The 21742-nt window shown below is 41.5% G+C and overlaps 1 protein-coding gene across 1 annotated transcript; it reads left to right on the top strand.

Moving 5' to 3' along the window:
- The first annotated feature begins 1321 nt into the window (after positions 1-1321).
- On the top strand, positions 1322-19772 carry mecp2 (methyl CpG binding protein 2). The gene is made up of 6 exons (XM_053318072.1): positions 1322-1434; positions 13876-14062; positions 14850-15058; positions 15152-15345; positions 16392-16528; positions 17173-19772. Exons 1-6 carry the CDS (start codon positions 1403-1405, stop codon positions 19477-19479), a joined length of 3066 nt encoding a protein of 1021 aa, XP_053174047.1. The 5' UTR covers positions 1322-1402; the 3' UTR covers positions 19480-19772.
- The last annotated feature ends 1970 nt before the right edge of the window (positions 19773-21742 follow it).

Raw genomic sequence — 21742 nt, 5'->3', positions numbered from 1 at the left:
GCTACCAGCCACATGATGTAGTCTAGTTAAACTATCGCTCTCTCTTCATACTTTTTAATGGCAATGATTGTTTTATTATGAACTCACTGAAGAGCTAAACATTAAACATCCTCTTACCTCATTACCTTCAAACTTACATCTCACTTAAATTCTGAAAATTTCAGGACCAACACTTTTTAACAGCGCCCTCTAGGGACTTAATGACTCTTACAACCAACCCCATTCTCCCCCACGTCACTGTTTTATTGTGTTTATGTAGCTTTTTAATGGATGATAGTATCAGAAATGTGCGTATATGTAATTCTAATGGTTGATGGTGTAGAAATGTGTGTATTGCGTTTCATTTTCTGTAGCCTGAATGTTATATTTTTGATTATATATCCATTTAGGGCTGGGCAATATATCAATATTGTGATATGACAATAGATATCGTCTTAGAATTTGGATATCATAATATCGGGATACGACATAAGTGTTGTCTTTTCCTGGTTTTAAAGGCTGCTTTACAGTAAAAAGATGTAATTTTGTGAACTTACCACTTTTATTTTTATTTATTTATTATTGTTTTACTTATCTGGGCATTATTTATTACTTAAACCTTTATTTATGCCCCCCTTTTATGCTGATTTTTGGTGCTGCAAACGGATTTTTATATGCAATGACAATAAATATCTATATATCTATATCCAAATTACTGATAATTATTCATCAAAAAATCTCAATGTGTAAATATATTTGTGAAAGCACCAACAGTCATCCCAATAATATATTGTTGTGATATCGATATCGAGGTATTTGTTAAAAAATATTGTGATATTTGATTTAATCTAAATATTGCCCAGCCCTATATCCATTCATTCTTGTATTTAAACATATTTAACAATATCAACATTATTGATTTCAATGTTTTTATTCTATATTGCTGATCTAATACTGATTGATTGACTTGCCCTTCATTCTAAGTTATTTATTTATTTATTACTGCCAAACCAAATTTCGTTGCATATGTTCTCATTCAATGACAATAAACTTCTTCTTTTTCTTATCTAATATTTACTGTGTCGTTTTTCTTTAACTATTTGGGCTCAATAAAAAAAATAAAAAAAATCAGTGTAAAATAAAAAACAACAGATTCTGCTTTTTACAGATTTCAGAGCCTTACCCTTGAACGCCTCACTGTGACCATCTCTGAGCTCACATCTCGCGATATTACACCACCCCCCTTACTCTACCCTACTGTCATCTCCACGCAAATCTCGCGTTGTTTGAAACACTGACGGCGGTTGGAAATGGAGTCAGAAGGGGGCGGGGTGCAGCAGCAGCAGCAGGAGGGAGCACAGAGATGTTTGGAGGCTTTTCCTTTTTTTTTTTTTTTAATATAAAATTATTTATTTAAATAAAAATGGCCGCCGTGGAGAGCGGAGAGGAGAGACTGTAAGTGAGGTTTTTTTTTTCTTACATTTTATCCTCCCTTTAAACCCCGCCGATGCCGCCGACGAGCTTTTTTCTGTCGTGTGTTTTTATCGAAGTAAAAGTGCGTTGGTTTCTGGCCCGGCCTGTCTCAGCGGAGCGGGGTTAGCGGGAATACGTCACCAACTTACTGCTAAGTCTGTACTTTAGCTGCAGGAGCGGACGTTAGCTGTAGCCCGTTCGAGCTCCCCCCGGGTGGGGAAGTCAGGGTCGGTGTTGCTGCTGCGATGTGTCCGTCATATAAACACCCCGAGCCTGAGCCCGAGCCGAGCCGAGCCCCCCCCCATCCAATCCAAAGTGACCGGTTCTGTTCCCACCCGCCTCCGTCAGACAGGCGGGAAGCTAACAGGCTGCTAGCTCGTTAGCCAAACACAGATCAGCGTGTTTTCATGGTGATGGTGATGGAAGAGCAGGCGGAGTGTTTTCTATCTGCTGCCCCCCCGCCTCCCACTACCACCTCAACCACAACCACCACCTTCCTCATTCACATGCACACATCCCGTTATATGCCCCCCCACCACACCCCCTCACTCTCATTAGCAGGGAGCTGCCCAGGTGCTGCTGAGCAAGGCAGCGTGTGTGTGTGTGTTTGTTTGTTTTTCAGGCAGGACTCGAGCCTGTGTCTCTGTGTGTACATTATATATATGTGTGTGTGTCTCTGTGTACGTTATACGTGTGTGCGTTTGTGTGTCTCTCTGTGTGTACATTATATATACGTGCGTGTGTGTGTTTGTGTGTGGCCCAGTTTCCTCTCAAGGCAGTGTGTGTGTGTGTGTGTGTGTGTGTGTGTTTTTAAGGAAAGGACTCACACCTGTGTTTTCTGTGTGTACATTATATATATATGTGTGTGTGTGTGTGTGTGAATGTGTAATTTACGTGTGTGTGTGTGTGTGTGTTTTTTTAAGGAAAGGACTCCAACCTGTGTGTCTGTGTGTACATTATATATTATATTCGCGTGTGTGTGTTTGTGTGTGTGTGTGGCCCAGTTTCCTCTCACACTGCTCACTTCCTGTTCCTGCTGCTTCACCTCCACCTGCAGCTTCATCATCATCACTATCATCATCATCATCATCACAACACATCTTAAGTCAGTTTGTATTTTGTGTTGTACAAATGTGCCTCAGGGGGCTTTTACGATCTCCTCTATCTTCTTGTGTAGGGTCTCGGACTGTCACCTGGATTTTATTATTTTTTTAATGCTGCTGAGCAAGGCTGTGTGTGTGTGTGTGTGTGTGTGTGTGTGTGTGTGTGTGTGTGTGTGTGCGTGCGTGTGTGTATTTAAGGCAGGACTCTGTGTCTCTGTGTACATGATATATTGGTGTGTGTTTGTGTTTGTATTTGTGGCCTAGTTTCCTCTCACACTGCTCACTTCCTGTTCCTGCTCCTTCACCTCCACCTCCACCTCCACCTGCAGCTTCATCATCACCATCATCATCACACACACACACACGGTTGTTCCCAATCTGAGGGTTGAGACCCCAGCGAGGGGTCACAGCATTAATGTGAGAGGTCGAGGAGAGATGAAGTACTTTATTAATGACTACAGCTACAGGCGATAAATTATCCTAATATAATAAAAACAGGACAGAAACCAGAACAAACATATTAATTTAACATAATAATATAAATTTTAAAAGAAAATTAATCTAGCAACTATTCTGATTATTGATTTATCATTTTAAGTATTTTCTTAGCAAGAGAAATGTTTAATATAATGTTTAATATACTGTAGTTGCAGCTTTTCGTGTGTGTTAAATTGCGGATTTTCTCAGTTTTATTTCACATTAATCTGAATATCTTAGTTTTTTTGGACTCTCACAAACTGAAATGCACATTTTTTGAATTGTATTTTCTGATTATTTAAATTTTAAGAAAAACAAAAAAGCCGATAATTGAATTAGATGAATAGATGGCAGTACAACAACAAGCTCAAAAGTGCAGCTTCTTGAAAGGTGCGAGATAAGAACAGGAAGTACTTCAATAACTACAACCACACAAGATAAATAGAGTATAATACACCGTTCATACACACACATATATATCTTTATATCTTTATATATTCACACCACCTCTGCCTTTTTTACATGTTTATACATAAATACGACTTACTCTAGTTACATGCAAACATATAAAATAAAAAGCAATAATAAGATAAAATCAACTAGTATTAAAGATATGATGAGATATTCCTCTGTGACTCCCACCAAGAGGAAATGTTCAATTATTCAAGTATTAAGAGCCCGACTTATAATATCTATAAATATATATATATATATATATGGGGCAGCTCATATTAACAGCCGATATTGACCTATTACAGATATATCTACAATATGGGACCCCTTTTTTTAAATTTAAGCTTTAATATAAGCATGTTTCTTTAGTTCCTGACCAGCTGAGAGCACCACAGACTGCTGATAGTTTTTAAAAAAGGACTTAAAACATTTATTTTATAGCAGAAACGTTGATTTTTAATTACCTTGCTTCTTTTATGCTCTTATTTTATAATGTTTTATGTTTTTATTGTTTATATTTATCCGTGTACCCTGTAGCATATGTATTATTAATATTATAATTATTATTAAATTCCACAATGAAGCTTTATTGTTTCATTGCACTGATGACGTCGTCTTATATAATAAAGTTTGTTCTGCTCTAAAATATCTTGACCTCTGTTACAAAACCACATTTTAGGGATTATTATGAAAAAATAAGAGTTCAGGATGTAGACGTAAACTCACTTTTCTTTTAGTGATAATCATTTAAATGTATTTTTCAAACGCTTGTGTCAAAGATACGGAGGTTTTATCGCTCAATAAATATCGGAATTTTTTTTATTCCCTAATATCGGCATCGGCCCCGCAAAAAAATCCAGTATCAGTCGGGGCTCCACTAGCATTCATGGTGAGGCTTAACTTTGCCTGTTAAACTTCTAATAATAATAATAATAATGATTATAGTTATCTTCTCATTAATTACAGGATTATTTGAACTCCTTCTGGCATCGAAAAATAAATTAAAAAGCTCATTATGGTTACAAGTCGATCTCCCACTAATAAACTAACGACTGTTTTCATCATCAGTTTAATCTGCAGAGTATTTTATTAATGACTCCATAAACTCTTCAGTCTGTTAAATGTAAGAAAATAAAGAAATATGACGTCTGTAAATCTAAAAAACACATGATGAGTTTACTTTAATAGAGAATATTTGGTGTTTTCTGCTTAAAAATAATATTATTATTACATTATATTATATTATTACGAATAACCCACTCATCAGAATTTATTTTAGATTCATTTTTTAACATTTATTGTCTTAGTTTTACTTTGTTGGGGGATAAAAAGTAAAAAAAACCCAAAAAACTGATAATCGAGCAGCGGCTGAAACAGTTAAATTAAAGATTTAAATAATTAATTGATTATTAAAAATAGCCGGTGGTTAATTTAACAGTTTGCGACTAAAATGATTAATCATACATATATATCATGATGATGAATTTTAACATGTCAGACATATTAATTGAGAGATTACGTACAATGTGAAGTCAGATCAACACTAATCGGATTTAATAAATAAACAGGATTTAGGCAGACGCAGCCTCGAGCTTATCAGTTAATCGACTTATAGTTTAAGCTTTTAAAACCATAAAAAAAACATATTTCATTATAAAAACTGTTTAAAAGCGTCCAAATAACAACATGAAATTAATATAAAATAAAGTCGTACTTTTACTTCCTTACAAAGTTCAACTCTTCCTCTTCCTGCTGCTCTGATGATATTTACACTCTTCAGTTTATTTGGATCAAAATGAAAAATCAACATTTAAACTGACACAAGATTAATAAACAACTTAAAATAAATAAATAAATAAATAAAATAACAGTAAATAACATTAATATTTGCAAAAGATGAGTTTAAATCATAATATTGTGTTTTTATATAAGTTTTATTTACACTTGAGGCAATTAAAAAGACAGAAAAAGCAAAATCATACAAATAAAAAATAAATAAAAATAAAAAGAGAAAAAAAATCATACAAATAAAAAATAATAAATAAAAAGAAAAAGAAAAAAAATCATACAAATAAAAAATAATAAATAAAAAGAAAAAGAAAAAAAATCATACAAATAAAAAATAAATAAGTAAATAAATAAACAATACAAAAAATGAATTAAAAGGAAAATAAGAACAAAAATTAAAATAATAATAATATTATTATATTTCCATAATGTATAAATAAGTGTGTTTCATTTAATGTTAATGAGAAAAAGTCATTAATTATTAATTATTAGAGCTTCTGACTGACGATGTGTTCGAGGGATGTAGGAATTCAGAATATACATCTGTTAAATGTCCTGAAAACGTCAAATCTAAATTTCTAAGATTAAGATAAAAACTGGACTGGATTTAAACCTTCCTGTCGTCCTCCCGGGTCAAATTGACCCCGTCTGTTTTGACTGTTCCTTCTTTCCTTCCTTCCTTCCTTCCTTCTTTCCTCACTCCCTCTTCATTTCCTTCATTCCTTCCTTCCTTCCTCCCTTCCTTCTTTCCTCACTCCCTCCTCATTTCCTTCATTCCTTCCTTCCTTCCTCCCTTCCTTCTTTCCACCCTCCCTCGTCATTTCCTTCATTCCTTCCTTCCTTCCCCACTTCCTCCTTCCCTCTGTCCTTCTTTCCTTTCTCCCTACCTCCTTCTTTCTTTCTTTCCTCCGTCCTTCTTTCCTTTTTTCCTATCCTCTCTTCCTCCTTCGTGTCCATCCTTCCTTCCCTCCTCCCTCCTTTCCTTCCTTCCTCCCTCCTTTCCTTCCCTCCTCCCTTCCTTCCTTGACTCGAGGACAACAGGAGGGTTAATTTTAAATATAAATATAATAAATCTGTGTTTTTTAGTCTCAGCGTCTTCTTTGTGAACTTTTAACCTCGTTCACATCGTTTCAGTCGGCAGCTCAACAACTTCTGGATCTCTCTCACACCCAAGTGACCTCGCTGACAGGAACCGGCTTCGGTGGAGTAAACAAAGACTTAAAAAAGAAAAAAGAGAAAAACCTTAAAAAAACTGTCTTTCACTCCTTTAACCTTCCTGTCGTCCTCCCGGGTCAAATTGACCCCGTTGGTTTTGACTGTTCCTTCTTTCCTCCCTTCCTTCCTTCCTTTCGTCTGTCCTTCCTTCCTCCTTTCCTTCCTTCTTCCTCCCTTCCGCCCTTCTTTCCTTCCTCCCTTCCGTCCTTCTTTCCTTCCTCTCTTCCTTTCCTCCTTCTACCTCCCTTTCTTTCCCCCTTCCCTTACTTCTTCCTCTATTCCTACCTCCTTCCCCTCCTTCTTCCTCCCTTCCTTCCTCCTTTCCTTCCTTCTTCCTCTATTCCTACCTCCTTTCCTTCCTCCTTTCCTCCCTTCCATCCTTCTTTTCTTCCTCCTTCCTCCCTTCCATCCTTCCTTCCTTCCTTCTTCCTCCCTTCATTTCCTCCTTCCCTTCCTTCTTCCTCCCTTCCTTTCCTCCTTCCCTTTCTCCTTCCTCCCTTCCTTCATTGACTCGAGGACAACAGGAGGGTTAAAACAACCTTTTAATAAAAAAAAAAAAAGTAAAAACACGTCTTAACGAGTGCTGCACGATTAATCTCATCACAAAAAGAGACATTTAAATTTAATTTGACACTTAACAGACTGAACTGTGTAGTCAGTGAAACGTGTTTATGGTCACATGACTCATCGGTGAGCAGCTAACGAGCAGTCGACGCTGAACTGGTGAATAAATGGTGATAATTTGGATTTAGGCGCATCGACGTCGAGCAGAAAGAGGAAGTCTGTAAAACTATCTGACATGAAAATCTCTCTTTACGTCGCCTAGCAACACAACAAATTTATATCAGCAGCTTTAACAGCACAATAAATAAAAATGTGTCGCAGTGAAACGCTAACTACTAATAACTAATAAAGAGAAAGCTTATGACCAGCCTGTAAACAACTAACTAATAAAGGAGTATTTTATTTTGAAAGGCACACAGCGTAAGTCAGTGTTCACATTTGTATTGTTAGCATTTAGCATTAGCCTGTCGAGACGTTCGTTTACTCATAAATACGAAGAGTAAAAAATTTACTGTTTGACTTTTGAGTCGTTTGAAATCTTTGTAATGTTGCTTTAAAGTTGTGTTCAAGCGCAGGTGGAAAAAGTCCGACATCTGGGCTTTGAGCTTTGAGCACATTCATTGTTGTTGAAGTTTGGAATGTGTCTTCTTTTTCTCCCACGCTCTTTGGTAGCTCCTGAATGCAGCACGAGGTCTGGGCATTAATCCAGTGGATGAATGATTAAACAGAGAGGAGTCTTCTTTCTTTAGATTTATAAAAAAACCCTGTTTATTTAATGGAAGAATTTAAATTATTAAATTATTAACTGGATGCAAAGACACATAAAAAGCAGAATATGAAGCTAAATAATAAAACTCAAAGCTTTTAAGAGTTTCAACCACATTTCTCAGTCTTCTTTCAGGTGTCGTCACGTGAATTATTTTTCTTTTCTTTTACACTTTATATTTAATCTCTAAATGCTTCTGTTAATTTATGTTTAAGTCTGTCGCATTTAAACAAATAAAAAGAAAAAAGACGTAAATACTAAAATATTAAAATACTAATCCTCCTCAAGACGTTAGAATCACAGAATAAACCCGGATGACTTAAACACTCGTTACATGGATTTAAATAATGAATAATAGAAACTGTATTTGTTTATTGTTTATTGCTCATTTGTTTGTTTTCTTCATCTTCACGTCTCTAAAAAAAATTACTCAAATTTAAAAATCACTTCTTGTATCTAACGTCAGGCGTAGATACTGCTGAATTTTAAAGGGACACAAAAGGTTGGAAATAGGCATGAGATGATAACCGTGTTCAAGGTATACCCTTTCCTTCCTCCCTCCTTCTTTCCTTCCCTCCCTCCTTCCTTCTCTCTTTCTTTCCTCCCTTGTAGTGGAGTAGAAAGTACAATATTTCCCATATTGTACTTTCTACTCCACTACATTTATTTGACAGCTTTAGTTACTTTTCAGATGAAGATTTAACACAATGGATAATATAACAAGCTTTTAAAATACAACACATTGTTAAAGATGAAACCAAACAGCAATGTGTAGTCGGCTCACATTTCAGACGTCTATGAGTTGTTAACAGCTCCACCAAATACCGTATTTTTCGGACTACCGGACTAAGACGCATTAAGCGAAACAAAACGTGTCAGATAAATCGAACTTTATTCATCTTCAGTGTCTGAGTGTAACAGCTGGGCGATTTCGGCATCAAGCATGCCCGGATCCCTCTCGTCATTACCCGAGTCAGTCTCGTTGCTGTTACCGGTACTTGGCTGTTGTTCAGTGATGATTCCGGCCTTCATGAAAGCTCGGACGACACTTGAGACAGATACCTTAGCCCAGGCATCCACGATCCATTGGCAGATAGTGGCGTAACTCGCCCGGCGTTGCCTCCAGGCGGGGAGTACCTATCCTCTGAAAAGAAGCCAATGCGGAAGTAACTTAGAGCTGCATTCTATCAAAAGGCCACCAGGGGGCGACCGTCTCTATACAAGTCAATGGAGAATTCACCAACTTCTCACTTGATTTCTAACCTCAGTAAACGTTTTCAAAATGTGTTTATGGTCTCAATCGCTAGTTTAAAGCCTTCTTCAATGCAGTATGATGTTCATTTGGGACATTTTGGCCTCCCTGATTTTATATTTGACGATAAAGCAGGCTACGTGGCTCCGCCGTTAGTCCCGCCCATACTTCCGTCCATGACTCCGCCTCATGCCCATATAAGTAGAATCCGTGTTTTTATTTTTCCCAGCATGCACCTGAAATTTTCAAGATGGCGCTGCCTAGATTCGAAACTATTGGCTTCCGAGCAGCAGTCCACAAACCAATGGGTGACGTCACGGATGTTACGTCCATTTCTTATATACAGTCTATGGTTGCCTCCCTGTCTTGGTGAATGTGTGTTCGCCTTCTGTCATCCACTGCTCCCACGCAGCTCGCAATTTAACTCTGAACTCCGCGCGGCTCCTGACTACGGCAGCCGTAATGCGTAATTTTGACCGATTTTTGAGCGCCGTGTACCACATAAAATCGGTTCGAGGTCAGTAAGCACAACCAGAATTAATATATAAGGCGCACTGTCGATTATTGAGAAAATTAAATGATTTTAAGTGCGCCTTATAGTCCGAAAAATACGGTAGTGATTTTTCCCTCTAAACTTCTCACATGCTTTCATTTCAATAAATGTTCAAATGATCCAATATTTCAGCAAAAATCAAAGATTAGAGGAAAAGTCCAAAAACTGAAAAACACATTTGTGTATCAGAACTTTGTGTTTTCTTCTTTCCTCTCCCATTAATCATCTCACCAGCCCTCACATTTATCTGATGACCCTTTGGAGGGGCCCCACCCCTAGGTTGGGAACCACTGGACTAAACTAGCTAACTGTATATAAAGTAGCGTAAACTAGCTAACTGTATATAAAGTAGTATAAACTAGCTAACTGTATATAAAGTAGTGTAAACTAGCTAACTGTATATAAAGTAGTATAAACTAGCTAACTGTATATAAAGTAGTATAAACTAGCTAACTGTATATAAAGTAGTATAAACTAAAAACACAGATCTTTCTTTTCTTCTTTCTCTCCCATTAATCATCTCACCTCTCCTCACATTTATCTGCTTCGTCTTAATGTCAATACACCAAAAAAAAAGAAGTCTCACGTATCTGCTTAACCTCCAGAGGTCAAAGGTCAAGATCTGATTCACAATCTTATCGATGTAAAAATTAAACTCTCTCTCTCCGCAGCTCTTTGTCCTGTTAACCCTTTATAGGACCCTCATTGAAAGGAAGGGAGGAAGGAAGGAAGGATGGAAGGAAGGAAGGAAGGAAGGAGGGAGGAAAGAAAGAGAGACGGAGGGAGGGAGGAAGGGAAGAAAGAAGGAAGGAAGGAAGAAGAAATGGGAGATGGAGGAAGGAAAGAAGGAAGGGAGGAGAGAAGGAGAGAGGGAGGAAGGACAGAAGGAAGTAAGGAAAGGAAGGACGGAGGAAGGAAAGAAGGAAGGAAGGAAGGAGAAAGGAAAGAAGAAAGGGAGGAGAGAAGGAGGGAGGGAGGGAGGAAGGACAGATGGAAGGAAGGAAGGACGGAGGAAATAAGGAACGAGAGAGGGAGAAAGGAAAAGAGGAAGGGAAGAAAGAAGGCAGGGAGGAAGGAAAGGAAGGAAGGAAGGAAGGAAGGAAGGATATTTTGGGATATTTACAGAAGTTACCAAATATAGTTATTTGCCCAATAAAGGGTTAAAGGGTCAGTTCACTCAAATTACAAAAAACCTCTTTTATCCAGAGGCCTCTAACTGGTATTTAACCACACAGTGTGATAGTATCTCATCTGATAGCTTCTGCCTCCACATTAATACGGTGGAAGTGAAAGAGATTTCATTTCAAAGCTCAAAACTCAACACAGTTATTTATTTATTTATTTATTTATTATTTCCTTTTAAACAACGTCTCACCACAGCAGAAACAAGAATAATTGAACCCCTACGTCATGGGAGTCAAACTCATTTTCATTCAAGGGCCACATACTGCCCAATTTAATCTCATGTGGGCCGGATCATTAAAGAGATGGAAGGAAGGAAGGAAGGAGGAGAAGGAAGGAAGGAAGGAAGGAAAAGAAGACATAAAGGAAGGAAAGAAAGAAAGAAAAGAAGTCATGAAAGAAGGAAGGAAGGAAGGAAAAGAAGGAGGAGAAGACGGGAATGAAAGAAGGAAGGATGGAAGGAAGAAAAAGAATACATGAAAGAAGGATGGAAGGAAGGAAGGAAATATGGAAAGAAAGAAGGAAAGAAAAGAAGACATGAAAGAAGGAAGGAAGGACAGATGGAAGGAAAGAAAGAAGGAAGAAAAAGAAGACAAGGAAGGAAGGAAGAAAAAGAAGACATGAAAGGAGGAAGGAAAGAAAAGAAGACATGAAAGAAGGAAGGAAGGAAGGACAGATGGAAGGAAAGAAGGAAGGAAGAAAAAGAAGGAGGAGAAGGAAGAGAAGACGGGAATGAAAGAAGGAAGGAAAGAAAAGAAGACATGAAAGAAGGAAGGAAGGATATATGGAAGGAAAGAAGACAAGAAGGAAGGAAAGAAAAGAAGGAAGGAAGGAAAGAAGGATAGAGAAAAAGAAGACAGGAAGGAAGGACATATGGAAGGAAAGAAAGAAAAGAAGACATGAAAGAAGGAAGGAAAGTGGGCCGGATTGGACCCCTCAGCGGGCCGGATCTGGCCCACTGGCCACATGTTTGACATCCCTGCCCTACATTGATATTAGTGCTGAAATTATTAATTGATCATCAGATTAGTTAATATAACAATATAATATAAAATACAGCCGTGTCACTTTAAGTGCAGTGGGACGTTTCAGTTTCTAATCGGTGTCTAAAAATAATAAATTAGGAGTAACAGAAACAGTGTCGGTGTTCTTTTATCCTTTCTTTTCTTTTCTTTTCTTTTTTTCAGACATCAGCTGTCTCTGTAGTGAGTCTGTCTCTTGGTGTTGCAAACATCACTTCCTGTTTATAAGCAGAACGTGTATCGGGGCCTCCTGCTGGTTTCTCTAGCGTTGAAACCCCCTCTCAGACCGTCTGTCGCTGCAGGCTCACATGACAGCCGAGGTGTGAAGTTTAAAGCAGAATCAGGAGAGGAACAGCTGGAGCACGCACGTCCGTTTTTAGACTGATCTGTCCTCCAGGAGGCCGCAGACTTCACATTACTCCTAAAATCAAGTTTTAAAAGATTCAAAGTGCTGCAGATTATTAACCCGTCGTGTTATTGATTAGTCTGCTTCAGTGTTTTAAAGTTAAAGTTTAAAGATATCATCACAGGGTCATGTGGCTCAGAGCTGATGAGGAGTGAAAAGCTCTTCCTGTTGGTGGTGCGTTCAGGGACGCTGTCAGTGTGTGTAAATTTCAAACTCGGTGCAGCTGCTTCATAATAAAAGCTTCACTCTACTTCTGGCAAACTGATTTATACACTGTTTTGGTTTGTTACTCACCTGCAGTCACAGTTTCAGCCTTTTAGCTCACTTTTAAACATTCTCTCAGTTGTTCACATGAGAAAAATATCCCATTTCCCATTTATTATATAGAGGTCGGCGGCCCTCCATAGTCTAATTTGTGCCGCTAGGTAGAAAAAGATATTTACTGAAAAATGTTCCTTAGTAATGAACTAGTATAATCACTTCTGCTTTTTTTGTTTCGGAGCTGAAATACGAGCGTTAGTCTTTTTTTGATAGTTTGTTTAGAACATTTATGAACTGGTGTAATTTCTGTCTTTATTGCACAATTTTTTTTTACATATCTAACCTCTTCATTTTTCTCTCAGAGTGCACCAGAATGATGCATGTGACTTAAAAATGTACAAAATGTTCTCCCAGCGGAGCCCAAACCCCCTTAGAGAGTCAGACTGAGGTCCAACCACCATAGACCCTCAGAAGTCTCTATATATGTTATAATAAAAGTTAACATAATATTACCTTCTAGAGCCCCGACTGATATATCAGTCAGCCGATATTGACGGTTTCAGTTGTCCAATATGTGCCAATATTTTTAAATAAGGTTATACAGGCAGCAATCGGGTATATTTGATCCTTTTTCTTAATTTAAGCTCAGTATATGTACAATTTTTTTGTTCTGTGAGTGTTTTTTTTTAAATTCATAGCTAATTATTAGGGCTGGGCCGATATGCTTTTGTGCCGAATCGATTCTCTAACGATTTTTGGGTCCCGATTTGATTTAAATTGCGATTCTGATTAAACAAGTGTTGCGATTTTATATTTCAATTATTGTGATTTTCTTTCCTTAAACAAGAACAGGTTGAACCAAACACTTGATAATACATCATAAGTCATATTTACATTAAAACAATAAACACATCTCATCAGTTTGTGAGATTTATTTTTAAAACTGTGAACCTGCCCTCACAAAAAACATTCTCATCCAACAACATCTTATCAAAAAATGTTTTTAAAATAAATAAATAACTAAAAATCGCCAGAAATAATTAAAAATGTTTTGGCCCAGCCCTACTAATTATAATTATTAAATTCCCAGTGAACTGAAGTTGACTGTTTTATTGCACTGTTGTCATTTTATACAATAACGTTCATTGTCAAACTGTAAAATATCACGACTCCATTACCCGTCTTTGCCACATTTATTCTGTACATTATCAACCAATATATTGCTCCTTGATATCAGTATCGGCATCGGCCCCTAAACTCCAGTATCAGTCGGCCCCCTTACCTTCACACTGCGACACACCTGACCGATCTCTACGTAACGTCGATGTTATTGATGGATTTTAGAAAACTTACAGAAGTCGATGTCGTCTTGTCTCCACAGAGAGGAGGGTCAAGAGGGCGAGGAGGAGGAGGAACCTGTCGACCCCCAGCCTCCCGCCAGAGAGAGAGCCAGGTCACACAGTAAGACCAAGAAGGCTCGCAGGGAACGTCGCCATGCCGACCAGGGGGCGGAGAGCACCGCCTCCACAGCAGCCGGCCCGCAGGCGGAGGTGGAGGCACAGAGCCAGGTAAGGAAAGGTGGAGCGGACGGCTTTAACTGCAGGAAGGAGGAGGTGTGGATTTTTTTACATGGATGTTTTTTAGGAGATGTTGGGGCGCCGCCACTCACACATCAACCGATTTTTCCCGGTGGTCACTTGCGGTATTGCAGGGGGTCAAAAAGCATTTTACCCATAAACCACCATTGTAAAAGGGATATCTGTAAACCGCGAACTGCAGACAAGCTCAATTATGACTTCTTTTTTTTATGTAATTTTTTTAGGGAGGTATTTATTTTGCCTTTATTAGTAAGTTAGTGCCAGAGGCAGATGGGAAACAAAGGGAGATCCTAATTCGAACCAGGGACGTTGCGTGTATATATATGGCATACACTGTAATCACTCGTCTGCCAATGCGCTCCAATTATGACTCTTTTTATTATTGGTTTTTAATCTATGGAGGTTTTATATTTCTAAAACTTTTCTAAAGCCGAGAAAAGCAATTTAAAAATCAGTGACGTCATCACAATGTAAAGTCTGTGGGCCGATCTGGACCTCATGGGCGGAGCCAGTGTAGGAAATACTACTGAGCATGTGCAGTGGGCCACATAACATGAAAGCAAACCAGGAAGCTAGAAACTTTTTTTGCCATTTGCGCCAGCCGAGCAATTCTTATCGGACTGAATGAGAGCCAGTTTTTGTCCGATATCCATCTCTTATGATACATCCATGATTCTTTATCCCATATCAAACATTGTACTCCTTATTTAACGTGTTGGAGATGAGAAGCTGGTTTGATGTTGTTCCCTCTCTGCAGGGTTCGGAGCCAGTGGCCGGCCCGTCGGAGCCAGGGTCAGAGTCAGCGGCCGGCAGTGAGTCTGCGGGTTCTCCCAGGCAGCGGCGCTCCATCATTCGGGACCGCGGGCCACTGTACGATGACCCGTCGCTGCCTGAAGGCTGGACCCGCAAACTCAAGCAGAGGAAATCCGGACGCTCAGCGGGGAAGTTCGATGTCTACCTGATCAAGTGAGCCACTCCCCCACCTGCTACTCTGATGGTCTCCGTAAGTAAAAACTGTATTAACGATGATGTTTTATTGTCACTCTCTTTCTTCTTTAGCTCTGAGGGAAAGGCGTTTCGTTCCAAGGTGGAGCTCATCGCCTACTTCCAGAAGGTTGGGGACACGACCACTGACCCCAACGATTTTGATTTCACTGTTACCGGACGTGGAAGCCCCTCCCGACGTGAGAAGCGGCCCCCGAAGAAACCAAAAGTGGTTAAACCATCGGGGCGAGGCCGCGGCAGGCCTAAAGGTACACAACCACTTACACAACAAAATGTAACTGTCATTACATTGTCAGTAGTTTTTTAATTTAAAGGTATACTACGCAGGATTGTCCTAAAAAGCAATGTATAGACTCACTTATATATAGAATCACTAGACGTGTGTGGTGGTGTATTTATCTGCAGAGAGTCTGTATTTTCTTATTTCCTTCTCATTTGATGTGTTCAGGACTCTTGAGAGCATCAACCTTTTGGGCAGTGGGTTTGTAGCCTCCAGCCAATAACAGAGCACAGGTGTGAGGTCAGAACGAAGCCCCCAGGAAGAGCGCTGAGCTTTGAAGCCAATTCGACTTAGTGGCCAAACTGTGTAACTACAACATCAAGTGCTATTGGGCCCATAAAGACTTTTTTCCATAGACCTTTATTGTGAAAGAGACGGTAGTAAATCCACAGATATGTTTTTCTGAGTGTTGCAACCTTTCTGAAATTACTTTTTTTTAATTACCAGATTCTTTTTTTTTTTTTTTTAGATTTTTTCGGCTAGATAGACAGGAAACAGGAGAGAGAGGGGGGATGACATGCAGCAAAGGACCTCTGGCCGGGATTCGAACCGGGGTCTGCTGCATATGTGGCATGTGTTCTAACCACTGGACTACCTGCACGCCTTTATTATCAGAATTTGATGAGTCGCACAGTTATAACAGTTTATCCTCATTGAAGTTTGCCGAAGTGCTAAACTAGAAATAGTCGGCTTGGCTAGCTTAAGTCGCTAGTGCGCTTGCTCTATTGGCCCAACGATGCAAAAAGGGAAGAACTTTTTTTGGCTTCATGCGCCGCTGAGCAGTTTTCATAGGAATGACGTTGACCCCACCTCTGACGCTGGATCCAGTTCTCTTCATACATCCATGGTCGAGACTCGTAGCGTAGCAACCAGGTTACATCACTGTCAAACTCCAACTGACAAATCCTGCATAGTACACCTTTAAACTCAAAAATTAGCAGCGTTCACTTGTGTGTCTTGTTTTCTTTAGTGTTTTTCTTTTTTGTATATGTGTTTATGTTTCTTTGTGTTTAGGCAGCGGAAAGATGCGCCAGGCAACGGAGGGCGTGGCCATGAAGCGTGTGGTTGAGAAAACTCCGGGCAAACTGTTGGTCAAGATGCCCTTCAGCAAGGCAGAGTCCACCACTGGTACCGCCTCCACTGCCTCAAAGGTATGTTCAACCCGTCGTTCAGATGACTGCAGCTGTAAAAGTCCCGGGAGATTGTCTTTCAGGGGGCGGTTCCTGCTCTGGAGACACGTGCCAACGGTCACAGCCCCGTAAAATTACCCAGAAGTTCCTGCAGTGGAGACGGCCCTATAATTGAAAAGAGTCCCTTCTTGTTGAAAGATGCCAGTCGAGATGATTTGGGCATCTGATATCCCTGTGGGGGCAGGGTGGAGGACAAAATAAAATCCCTTTTTGCTCAGATCAGGGAGAACAGGTTAATAAAGAGAAACCCTGAAGCTTGATATTTTGGGTACTAGCTGCCACCGAAACGTCACTCAGATGACCCTACTTTGTGTGATAAAAACAGTTATTAACAAAATTACCCCACATTAGGAGAAGTAACGCTATACACTATAATTAACTGTGGAGAATCTTACCAGAGAGAAGCTGGGGGTTTTTTTTACACTCACTTCAAACCAGCCAGTTTTTTCCGGCTTTGGTTTCGTAGAGGAACTGAAGGTTAAAACGTTTGGTGGTTACTTCTGAAGGCAGACCCGAAAATGTCATGGCAATTATAATTACTGCTGATTAAAATTTTAAAAATGCCGATGCTAATGCTACTTCTTGATGTGGTAATTCCCCTGCAGGTGGTGTCTCCTGCCCAGGTGGCCACCAAGTCCCGTCCTGGCAGGAAGAGGAAATCAGAACAAGAACTTCCGGCTCCACCACAGACCACCCCCAAGAAACGGGGCAGGAAACCAGCCTCCGCCACAGCAGCATCGACTGTTGCCGTGGCATCCTCCTCTGCAGCATCGACCTCCGGTAGCTCATCAGTGGGGAGCTACGCTGCAGCCGCCATCTTGGCCGCCGAGGCCAAACGGAGAGCGGCCAAGGAGTCTTCCACCAAACCTGTCGTCCAGGAAACAGCCCTGCCAATCAAAAAACGCAAAACCAGAGAGACAATAGAGGAGATGGAGAGCGTTCAGACTCCAGCAGCTACAACGACAACTGAGACTGTAAGGAGGTCTAGTGCAGGTGGGGGGGAGGGAAGTACGGGGGAAGGAGCACCACCAACCTCAGAGCTTCAGTCCGCCCCTTCCGAGCAGAGCCAGTCACAATCACAGAAGCAGCCTACTGGTTCAGAGGAAAGTCAATCACATGGACACAAAGCGCATAAAGGGAGGAAGCACAAGGAGAAATCGGGGATCGCAGCCGGAGACGGAGGAAGCAAAGGAGAGGACGTAGGTGAAGATGGAGGTGAAAAGGAAGGAGGAGAAGGAGGAGGAGGAGGAGGAGGAGGAGCAGCAGCAGCAGGAGGAGGAGGAGGAGGAGGAGGAAGGAGTAGCAGCAGCAGCAGCAGTAGCATTAGTCCGTCAAAAAGCCACAAACGGAAGGACCGGCCACCTCATAAACACCACCACCATCACCACCATCATCATCATCATCATCGACACCAACAGTCTTCTGCCTCCACATTGGATCAGCCACCTCCTCCTCCTCCTCCACCTCCTCCTCCTCCTCCTCCTCCACCTCCTCCTCCTGCTTCCTCCAGCCAGGCCAGACCTGAAGTAGAGCCGCAGACTACACCGTTACACCCCACCACCACCACCACCACCCAACAATCCCAGCACACCCAGCAAGCTCCTCCCACTCCCAAATCCCAATCCAAGTCTGCGTCTCAGTCCCTGTCTGAGCCTCGGCATCCTCCGCCTCAACCACGCCACCCGCCCCAACCCCGTCCCCAACCGCAGTCCCCCAGTCAGCCTCAAGCCCAGCCTCGATACCCAGCGCCCCAGTCCTCTCCTACCAAGCATACCCAACCACAGCTACGGCCCCAACAACCCCAGTCCCAAACCCACAGTCAGCACCAGGCCTACCCCCAAAAAGCTCAATCACAGCCTGTCCAAACCCATCAAACCCAGCATGCTCCACCTCAGTCACACCGTTCTCAGTCCCCATCCATCTCGCACGTCCATCCGCCCCAGACGAGGCATCAACATCCGCAAACCCAGTCCGCCACAGCACTCCAACCTCAGACCCAGCCCAGGCACCCGTCTCAACCGCAAACTCAGCTCAAACAACAGTCTCAACCGCAACCCCGGCAGTCGATGCAGCCTCAAATCCAACCCACAGCCAGGACCCCAGCCCAACCTCAGACTCCACCACAGTCCAGAACCCCAGCGCAATCTCAGCCTCAACTCCAGTCCAGAACCCCTGTCCAAACTCAACCTCAACCACAGTCCAGGTCCCAATCCCAAACTCAGCCTCCAACCCAGTCCAGGACCCCAACCCAACCTCAGCCTCACCTGCAATCCAGGCATCAAGCACAGCCTCAACCGCAGACAAGGCACCCTTCGCAACACCAACTTCAGACTCAATACAGACCACAACCCAGACAGTCTCTCTCCCAACCTAGACCACCCCAGTCCCAAGCACAACCACACTTTCAGCGGATTCAAACACAGCCGCGGCCCCAGCCCCACTCACAGCTCGCCAGGTCCCACCTGCAGCATCTCTCGCCACACCGACCGTCTCTCAGCCTAAGTAGATCCAATCCGGTCCCGTCTCAGCAGAACCAGAGCGAACAGCCCCAAGACCTGAGCACCACGCGGCCCGGCCGAGGAAGCCTGCTGCCGAGCCGGGAAGTCAGCGCGGAGGGAAGAGGGGGGCTGGCGGTGGCATCATCGGAAAGCAGAGAGATTTTAGGAGGAGAAAGAGGGTCGAACAGCACCTCAAGACCTCCCGGCTCAATGGCTTCTGGTCCTCCAGGAGGAACCGGGGCCGGAGTTGGTCTTGTGCCGGGGGCGGAGGGCCGGGCCAGACTCCGGGCGGAGGCAGAGGCAGCAGGTGAGGGCAGGGAGCTCAGAGACATCGTCCCCCAGTCCGCTGTTCCCTGCCCCAGCCGTGAAGAGACCGTAGAGTCACGGACTGCCGTCAGCGAGAGAGTCAGCTGATTGGTCGGGCTTGATGAGCAGGCTGACTGATCGGTGGACTGACTGAGTCAGCACCAGGTGGAAGAGGAGTGTGACTGGGCTGTCCATGGAGGATTCATGTTTTTACACTGTTTTCAGATAGAAGGATAGCGTCACACAGCTGGTAGGACGTTCTCAGATTCTACTCCGTTTGATTCTGTCTGGAGACTCTGTAAAGTTGTGGATTTGAGAGCCGAAGCTGGCGCCGAGGGACAGCGGAAGAGAAGAACGGATAGTGTCTTTTTATAGGAAAAACAAAACGAAAAGGAAAAATCGATACAAAAAAAAAAAAAAAAAAAAAAAAAGTGTGTGTGTATATATAATCAAAAGGCAGCTGTTGTGTCCCGCTAGTCTCCATGGGGAGGGGGGGGAGGGGAGTAGTTTGGAACTAAAAACCAACGCTTAACAACACATTACTCTGAACGAAACGTTGCTTCCGGAATATAACCAGTTTTTTTTATTTCGTATTTTGATAGTTTATTGTTTTTTGTCTCCGTTATACAGCTTTAAACTCTGATATTATTGACTGACAGTCCCTTATTCATTGCTGTGCTGCTGACTGACAGTCCCTTATTTAAAGTCTCTGCTCTCGACTGACGGTCTCTTACTAAAAAACTCCTCTTATTGACTGACACTCCCTTACGGAAAGCCTCAGAGGTGATGTGGGGCGGTGGTTTGCACCTTAAACTGGTTTCTTAGAAATCTCACTTCTTGTTTTTTTTTTCCTCCTTATTTTTCCATTAAAACCCACAATAAATTAAAAAAAGGAGGGTCGTAGTGTTTTCCATTCACTTCCAGACTGCCCCCTTACAGGTAGCGAATCTGATTTATGGTAGTTGTTGTTTTTTTTTTTTTTAAATCAAATTCACTCCACACAGACCTCATCCGCAAGTCTTTAAGTACTATTTTACACATTTGAACAACTTGAAGTGTTCTTGATTCCTCTTCAAAGACACTAAAACAGCCTAAAATAAAAAAAACAAATAACGGACGAGTCAGATAAGTTTGATGAGAGAAAAAAAACCTCCAGAAGTCCTCATTCGTTTTTTCAAGTGTTTCTAAAAAGCAGCGAGTTCTTCCAGGTTAGAGATTCTTCCATTCTGGTCTGCATTGAATCTGTTTGTTTTGGTAGTCTTTTTGTTTCCAAAGGAAGCGCATTTTAATATCAAACCAAACCCACTTTTACGGTAGCTTTATTTTAGTTTCAGTCTTAATGAAAGAGTGGGAAAACGGACTCATTTTTATTGTGTCTTCGTGTTGAATGTCTGGAACAGTTTGCACTCCTCCAGTTTGTACAATCAACCGCCTGCATGTCGCTCGGAGACCCTTGCAGGCCTTCAAACCCGGAGCTGCACATACGCAGAGGTTCGACCTCGCTGGGGTTGTTTTTTTGTTTTTTTTAATTATTATTACTGTCGGCCATGTTGGTGAGGATGTTCTGCAGGAAGGGAAAAGGAAAAAAAACCCTGACAGAGGTCCAGTTCAGCTTCACGTGGGTTTCGATTTGCTGGAAACGGCAACACAAAACTATTCAGTGAGCAGAAAACTAAACTTTAGTCCGTATGTCAAGATTTGAGAGCTTCCAGGAGAGATGTTTGAACTCTCATCTTTCAAATACACAGTCAACGTGATAATGAAGAGCAAGTATCATGAGGAAAATAATTGGAGCGAGAGAGAGAGAGAGAGAGAGAGGGGAAGAAAATGGCTTCTTTGTGCTCTTGAATTGATGTCAAGTTACAGTAACAGCAGAGCTTCGATCACCGAGTGTCAAAGTATCATCACGTGACACTCTAATCGATATTTATCTATCACCCATATCACAAACATTACCTTTTTCAGGGCTGAGTGTCGAGAAATTTGGCTCTCCATTTCAACATAGGCAGTCCAGTGATGCAATACCCCCAGAAATCCATTGATCTGTCACTCAAACTGGACTTACCTAGATCATACTTCCTGTCTTATCTTATTATCTGTACCTTAAATAACCCTCCGCATCATTTCAACGCAGGACTTATTCAGTCTGAATGTTAGCAGCTGCCCAACAGATGCTATATGTGAGATCAGATACTGTCAGCAATATCGTTTTTGTTGATTTTCAGATGTACAGATTATTATTCAGGCAGTATTAGCATTAGCATTAGCCCCCCTCATTCTCCACCACATTGACACCTGACGGACTCTGTGTGAAAACTCTTAAAATTTAAGGTACTAACAACAAGTCTTTGAGGTACAAAGTGTTCACACG

Source organism: Scomber japonicus, chromosome 4, assembly GCF_027409825.1.
Source record: "Scomber japonicus isolate fScoJap1 chromosome 4, fScoJap1.pri, whole genome shotgun sequence".
Taxonomy (NCBI): Eukaryota; Metazoa; Chordata; class Actinopteri; order Scombriformes; family Scombridae; genus Scomber; species Scomber japonicus.
Note: the sequence above shows the minus strand (reverse complement) of the source record. Positions and strands in the feature narration are given on the sequence as shown.

What these genes read in the sequence shown, in the direction of transcription:
- mecp2 (XM_053318072.1), top strand. Translation starts at nt 1,403, where the DNA reads ATGGCCGCCGTGGAGAGCGGAGAGGAGAGACT. An exon ending in GAGAGCGGAGAGGAGAGACT is followed by an intron (nt 1,435 to 13,875) that starts GTAAGTGAGGTT and finishes TTGTCTCCACAG; the next exon opens with AGAGGAGGGTCAAGAGGGCG. An exon ending in AGGTGGAGGCACAGAGCCAG is followed by an intron (nt 14,063 to 14,849) that starts GTAAGGAAAGGT and finishes CCCTCTCTGCAG; the next exon opens with GGTTCGGAGCCAGTGGCCGG.